Consider the following 7,721-nt stretch of genomic DNA (forward strand, 5'->3'; position numbering starts at 1 on the left):
AAGGGAGGGAGAAAATCTGAAAGACGCTTGGTATAGAATTTGCAATGCTCAAAATAGATCTACCAGGAAGCAATCTACTTCAGTCCTTCTTCGCAATTTTTATGTAGGTACTAATCCTTGGTATAGATATATCCTTGATACCATTACCGGGGGGGATTTCTTGGGTAGCCATACTTTTAATTCTTATAAAGCTATGATATATTTATTTGGCTCACCACCTCTTTTGGTTAATGGAACAATGTTAACTTTGGAGCATGTTATGCAAAGGCTTGAAATTATTGAAAACAAAGTTGCTACCATTGAATCAATTGATAATCTAGATAAAAATATCCATAATCAAATTACCCAATATGGATCTAAGGTAGGAATGACTTTGAAAAATATTAAGGAAAAGGAACCCATGGTTAATGAGAAAATAAATATGGACCACTATTGTAAAGACAATACCCAACCCTGTTGGAGAGAAAAGGAAAAGATTTGCCCAAGAGCAAGAGAGTGCTAGAAAGGATGTCGAGCGTGCCTTTGGTGTTTTGCAATCTCGATGGGGCATCATTCGGTATCCTGCTAATACTTGGAGCACGCAGAAACTATGAGAGGTGATGACTGCTTGTGTGATCATGCACAATATGATCGTAGAAGACGAGCGCCCGGAACGTCTGTACGATCAAGGCTTTCTGTTTCAGGGTGAGAATGTTGTGCCTGAGCATGGAGTAGCGACAACATTTGAGCAGTTCACTCAGTTTCATGAAGACATGCGTGATTGGGAAACTCACGTGCAACTGCAGAATGATTTGGTTAAGCATATGTGGACTCATGTTAGCAACCAATAGATGTATCTTCTTTTATTCGTTTGTAAAGCTATGTGAAACATTTGTATTTTTATTTGGCCTGTAAACTATACTATTTATTTGAGCGGACTATTTTGTTTGTTAAATTTTCATTTCACAATATGTTGAATGCAATGCAAAGTTGGGAGGCCAGCCGGCCACGCCTGCACATATAGGTCGGCGCATTGGGCGCGCTGCCGACCCATATAAAAAACAGGGCGGACGCCGGGCGGGCGGCCGGCCCAAACGGACAAAAAGCGGACGAAATCGCCGTCTATTTGGGTCGACCCGTTGGAGTTGCTCTTAGATAACACTTTGATTTGTTTATGGGTGTGTCTAGGGCACATCTAGATGTGCTCTAGTTATTACACATCTAAGTGAGTGAATCAAGCATAAAGAGAAAAGAAAAAAGAAAAAGGGAAATATCCACACGAATCTCGACGTAAGATCAATGACATAGGACTTAGATGTGCAATACTTATGGCACATCTAGATGTGCTTTAGCAAAACTGTTTGGTTATACTTGCCATGCCGTCTCACCTAAACTCACCAAATGGCAACTCAAACCATACCATACAAAAGCCCTCACTAGTCCGGCATTGGTTGACCTAATCATCATTCCCCCCAACAAACAATTCCCCAAAAAAGGGAATCCCAGATCACCACCGGGCTAGAGAGAGAAACCCATGCAAAAGCCATGAATGAGAGAGGGATGGCCCACCCACCAGACAGGGGGGAGACCACCAGAGGGGTTTTAATAAAAATCTTCCCTCGCCATTATTCTTGCACTGGAAAAACGACCAACCCCTCCGCCCCACCCCCCCCCAACAGCAGCACCGGGGAGCTGGCCTGCCGCCGCCGCGCGCCGCCGGAGAGGTGATCCGGCGACCGGAGGAGAGGGCGCCGCCATGGCGCGGAAGCACGGCTGGCAGCTCCCGGCCCACACCCTGCAGGTCCGTCCGTCCGTCCGCCCGCCAGCTCCTCTCCCCCCCCCCCCCCCCCCCCCCCCCTTCCCCTTTCCTCCCAAGCTAGCTCGGATCGGCGCAGCAGCTGGGATGGGAGACCGTACGCGCTCTCTGCTCGGCCGATCCCGAGCTCGCGTCTCCGGTAGCCGTAGCAGGAGCTCGCCGCGTGCTCGCGCCCCCGCCCGTGAGCTCGCGCCGGAGGAAATTCCCGATTTTGAAGATCTGCCGGGGAGGGAGCCAGCTCGGCGGTGGTTGGCTGGCTCTCCCTTTCCTCTTCCGCTTTTCCGCGTGCCTGCGTAGGTGGAGGCCGGTGGATAATGTGAGTTCCCGAGGAGCTGGGCCACGGAATGGCTTCGGAATTTTGTGAATTCTGCCGGCCCGTGTTCGATTTGGTGTGGTTCCTCCTCCTGCTGCCTACCTAGGGTTGTTCGTCCGCCTGGCCAGAGCGGGATTGATGCGTCTCCTGTCTGAGATGGCTCTAGAGTACTGCCTGAAATGGTTACTTGTTACTGGTGATTAAACTGGAGGTAGCAGTAGTACTGTCTGAATAGGTTGTATATTTAGTACTGTCTGGAATTGGTAAACCCCTTTATGCTAAATTATCCACTTATGCTCCGGAGTGAGGTCCGGGACCTGCTTGTTTGGTCTATTTCTGGCTGCATCTAGGCGGGTTTCCGAGGGGATGGTTTGGCCATGCAAATGTAGGCGATTTAGAAGAGCTGCAGTTTTTTGTTTTTCGTTTGTCAGTGAATGGTGGTGCAATATCACCATGTTTCTGCCTGTTTTCTAGATTCTGTTGGCTTATGTTGTGAGAGTTGGCCCAGTAGCTTGTAAGCTTGTTCTTGAGTCCACCAAGTTAGCCCTTGTCTGAATTTTGCATCGAACCTGGTGAACCTCGCACATTTGGTAGAAAACTCTTACTGGTCAGTCAAGTGGTGGCAACAACTTACATGCTAATAATGTTCTAGTTTCTTTTGTGGTCAAGGGCCACTTGTCAGATATCTTTGTGTATGGTGGTCTTCCGCAACATGTGGAATTTCTCCATCTAATGTAGTCAATACTCAATAGATGTTGTTAAGTGATTGTGTCATGGTTTTGGTTCTGTTTTTAAAAAGGAAAGCCAGTAGTTCAAGCGTCAAGAAAATAATTTCCCAGAATATTACTGCTAAGCCCAAGCTTGTTAATCGGCATGTACATTTCTGTCATATATGTTACTGCTAAGCCCAAGCCTCAATTGTTGTTCAAGTTCGTACATTGAAAGGCTTGTTTCACAAATTTTACTGATTCTTAATATTGTTTTGACAGATCGTTGCAATTACTGTATTCTTCCTTCTGGTGGTTGCATTTTATGCCTTCTTTGCACCATTTCTGGGAACACAAGTCCTTGAGTATGTTGCGATAGGCATTTATACTCCCATGGTAAGCCTTAAAAAGACTCATTGTTTTTATGTCTTTCTGATCATCTGAAGAGAGCTATCTTGTGGTATCATGAAACATCATTTCCACTCTTCGCATCAATTCCAGGCGTTGGCTGTCTTCATCCTTTACATCCGGTGCACAAGTATTAATCCTGCTGATCCTGGTATCATGGCAAGGTTTGAGGATGGTTTTGTCGATGTACCTGCCAACAGCGGTGGATTGGAAGGCATAAACTTGCCCCAGAAAGCAAACAGCGCTATTGGAACACACTCCCCAACATCTACTTGCAGAAGCTCTCTAGATGGCCATTCTAATCGGAGAGGTACATCTGTAGGGGAAGCAAACATACATGTGAGCTCACAACTGCCGAAGAAAAGATCAAGCTGTTTCCTCTTTGGTGGGTTCGTGTGTGCTTTATTTGTTAAGGAGGACTGCCGGAAGGCTGATGAATCAGAGCAACAAGCTAGTGGTGAAGAAGCTCTGTTTTGCACACTATGCAATGCTGAGGTATGCTTCTTTAGCTTTTGGCTATGCAGCATGCAGCCGAATAGTCACTTTGGAGCACAGGCACATTGCGCCCTTTTTTTTGGAGTTAAAAAAAATTGAATTTTACGGCTTGAAAAATTCTGAAATTTTGTATACATGCACATATAGAAGTGTAGTATAACTGTGCATAATTTCATCAATATACGTGCTTGTATGTGAGATATACAAAAAGGACAAATACATGCAAAAAAAAATTGGTTTGTTTTTTTTGTTGATTTTGGGACGGAATTTTGTCTTTTTTTTGTAGCGTATAATATAATGTACTCCCTCTGTCCCATAATATAAGAACGCTTTTTACACTGTAAAAAGCGTTCTTATATTATGGGACGGAGGGAGTATTATTGAAGAAAATTAACTGGTATTTAGACCACATGCATATGTATTCATGTCAAAAAACTACACTTTTTTTTAAACTTTTAAGCACCATTTTGGAGGTGTTTAAAAAAGCGTGCTCCAATGCCCCCATGTTCCATAAGTCCGCTTTAGCATGCAGCTGGCTTATTTGAAGCTTATGTTTATTTTTTATGTAAATTAATTTTACAGGTTCGCAAATTCAGTAAACACTGCAGAAGCTGTGACAAGTGTGTGGATGGATTTGATCATCATTGTCGGGTAACTTTCTTGAACTGTATTAGCAGAGACCTTCTGACATCTGATTCTGCATAGCTGATATGAGCATCTTTCGCAGTGGCTGAATAATTGTGTTGGGCGGAAGAACTACTTCACGTTTATTGCTCTGATGGCAATCAGTCTCCTATGGGTATGCAATTTAACCTGTTATAGATTTTTTTTGATAGCATGCATGAGGGCTGCATGCAGTAGCATATCATTTTTAAACCCACTTGGTTCTAGAGGTTTGTGGTTATTCCCTTCCCTTTATGGTACTAAATATTTACAGTTTCCTGTGACAGCTTGCAATTCAATTTGGAGTGGGCATTGCTGTTCTTGTTCTCTGCTTTGTCAATAAGAATTCACCAAGAATCCTTCAAGAAAAGCTTGGGAATGGCTTGACTCGCGCTCCATTTGCTGTGATTGTAGTAAGTACCGTAATGGATTATTGTACCTTTTACTATATAGGAATCTTCTCTTTGCTATAATATCTGAAGCAGCACCTTTCCACCATTAGCTGATGAGGAATCCCAAGACTGTTTGCCTTATATTTGCTGCACTACGTGCTATGTTGGCAAAGTTTTGACGCTGTTATCTATGTTACTGTTTCATTTATATCATATAGAGTATTGTGGTTGCACAGCCTCTTGTCACAACACATCGAATGCTTAATGTGCTTGGTAGCACATTATTTTTACCTTCTGGAAGTGCAACTATTACTGTTTAGGATCCATGAATTAACTTCTTAGCTCTTGTGCCTATCATTGGCTTACCGCTTACCTATAGTGCTTGCGTATTGGATCTAATGTATACTAGGCATCACTCACTAGTTCTTACTCCCTCTGTAAACATATATAGTGATCTAAAATGTAATATATATGTTTACAGAGGAAGTACTATTTAGAACAAGTCTTGTTAGCCGATAATTAACTGAATTGTAATATTATTATGTCCAGGGTATATTCACACTTCTGTCATTAGTGGCCTGCGTACCTTTAGGAGAACTTTTCTTCTTCCACATGATATTAATCAGAAAGGTTTGCCTCACACCTCATACTTGAAATGTAATACATATGCAAAGTTTATCCTGCTTTCTCAGCTGTGTTCCTTCTCTGCATTCTTTATCAGGGGATCTCGACCTATGATTATGTGGTCGCAATGAGAGCTATGAGTGAGGGGATTCCAGAAGACGAGGAAGGAGCAAATATCATCTATTCCCCCTCAAATTCAGCAACAACCGGATTCAGTGTTGGAAGTTCTCTTGGCCTTCACCACAAGGGTGCTTGGTGTACACCTCCAAGAATATTTATTGATCAGGTAAGCTGCCTGTGTAAAATGCCACATTTTTAAAAATTTAATCATGACTCAGCTGGAAAAAACATATTTATATTGTTGGAAACAATCGTAAGACTCTACTGAATTTAGTTGTGCTGAAACTTTCAACCAGGATGAGGTGATTCCACATTTGGACCCTGGGATGGTTCCTTCAACTGTTGATCCTGATGCTGCTGGATACGCTGAAAGAGCAAACAAAGCCAAGAAGCCAGTCAAGATCAGTGCCCGGAGCCTTGCAAAGCTGGACAGAAACGAGGTGATGAAAGCTGCAGCAAAAGCTCGGGCATCATCCTCTGTCCTCCGACCAATAGATGCCCGCCATGGCCATGAAGCTGATATTAGCTCCAGTGGCAATGCCAGCGTCAGGAGTAGCATGAGTGTTGACTACAGTGCTACAAAGGAATCAAGGAGTGAGATGAGGCTATCTCCTCTACAGAACTCATATCCACAGAGTCTTGCAAGCCAGGATGACTATGAGACTGGCACACAGACTGCAAGCAGTTTAAGCAGCCCGGTCCACCTCCACAAGCTTGCCCCTCATGCTCAATTTCGTGCAGCACCTCATCCAGCTCCACCTCCTGAAAGGCCTGTGCCAGGGATTACAAGGCCACCTGTTCCCGCCACACATATAAGCAACAACCCAATGTTCCAGTCAGCCACATCATATGTCAGGGAGAACCGAAGAGCCTCTGTTGTCTGGGATCAAGAGGCTGGTCGGTACGTGTCAGTGCCCATGCAAACAACAAGAACAGGACCTGGTGTTGAGCTGCCTGCAAGAAACCCAAGTTTCTTGGCGAATCCAAGTGGTGAACCAGGCAACCATGGGAGAAACCTTGCACCTGCGAACACAACTTCATCAGCGATTCCTTCGGGGCAGCCGTCCGAGAGGTTGACGTACACAGGCCAATCAATATTCTTTGGCGGGCCAATCCTGAGTACCACTGGCATAAATGCAGAAAGGAACGAGGCGGGCACAAGAGTGCGTCCTGAGACAAGCAGAGATCCCAACTCCCACCAGCGTGACATCCGTGGTGAGAAGGCTCGGACAGGCTCCTTCCCGTTGTTTGAGCCTAGGAATTTCTAGAAGAAACTGCTTTGCTGGCAAGTGACTTTGACCGGCTGTTTTACTCTTCTCTATGTCGTCTGCTCAAGCGCCACCATGACAGTGGGGGTGAAGATAGGGAGAACTGCTGAAACGGCTGCTCCTCCTGGGCAGCAGTGATATAGAGACATCGATGATCTTTAGAGCTTTAGAGTGAGCGAGGATGGCGCTAACTTTGTTTGATATTTACGAACTGACTGATACCTGTTGTACTTTTTTCTTTCGCGTGCGTTAGGAGTTCAGTTGTTTGATGCGCTTGATAGGTACTAGAAGAGTTGATTAAACTGTTTATGATGTGTAGAACCTTTTGATTTGCAGCTGACTTTGTTCACATTGCGGACTTTGGAGTGTTCACTCTGTTACTGTGGTAATCGTTACCCACGTGTGAAGTCATCATCTCCAACTGTCTTAGTGTTTGATTGTTTTTCTTTCAGTTGTGTTGAGAGAATGAATTTAACCCAGGTGATACTGCTTGTTCCGTGTTGTTGTTCATCTGTCAAGCGTCTGTGATTACAGTTGAACAAGTATTGTTCTGTATCAAGAGTTCATGACTAACGTGTAGTATCAGAAGTTAAAAATAGCTTCATGCATTCACAGGCTGTGGATACGGTGAGGAAACATCTTCTGTTGCAAGATCAGCCTGTACAGTCCAACATCTTGATCGAAGCAACACCTTTCCCGATACCTCGCAATCCGATTACGCTTCACCTCATGCAGCAAACATATCTTGAATCCATATACCATTGGAGAAGAACAGAGGAGGATGTAGATAATACTTTTGGTGGCTAGGGTGTTTATTCTATTACATGTGGTGGCCAGGCTGTTTGTGCTATGTATTGCAAGACATGTTGTACCCTGGGGGATATATATAGAGAGCCGGGGATGTAATGGCCATGTGTAGACCTTGCTATAAACCTG

At 44.3% G+C, this 7,721-nt stretch overlaps 1 protein-coding gene across 1 annotated transcript; it reads left to right on the forward strand.

The window, feature by feature from the left end:
* Positions 1–1,601: 1,601 nt before the first annotated feature.
* LOC125510498 (probable protein S-acyltransferase 19) lies at positions 1,602–7,139 on the forward strand. The gene is made up of 9 exons (XM_048675705.1): positions 1,602–1,780; positions 3,098–3,211; positions 3,317–3,718; positions 4,301–4,369; positions 4,446–4,517; positions 4,669–4,794; positions 5,323–5,403; positions 5,495–5,683; positions 5,814–7,139. The coding sequence occupies exons 1-9, from the start codon at positions 1,736–1,738 to the stop codon at positions 6,783–6,785; spliced, it is 2,070 nt and encodes a 689-aa protein (XP_048531662.1). The 5' UTR covers positions 1,602–1,735; the 3' UTR covers positions 6,786–7,139.
* The last annotated feature ends 582 nt before the right edge of the window (positions 7,140–7,721 follow it).

The sequence above is a fragment of the Triticum urartu genome, chromosome 5, assembly GCF_003073215.2.
Source record: "Triticum urartu cultivar G1812 chromosome 5, Tu2.1, whole genome shotgun sequence".
NCBI classification, from domain to species: Eukaryota; Viridiplantae; Streptophyta; class Magnoliopsida; order Poales; family Poaceae; genus Triticum; species Triticum urartu.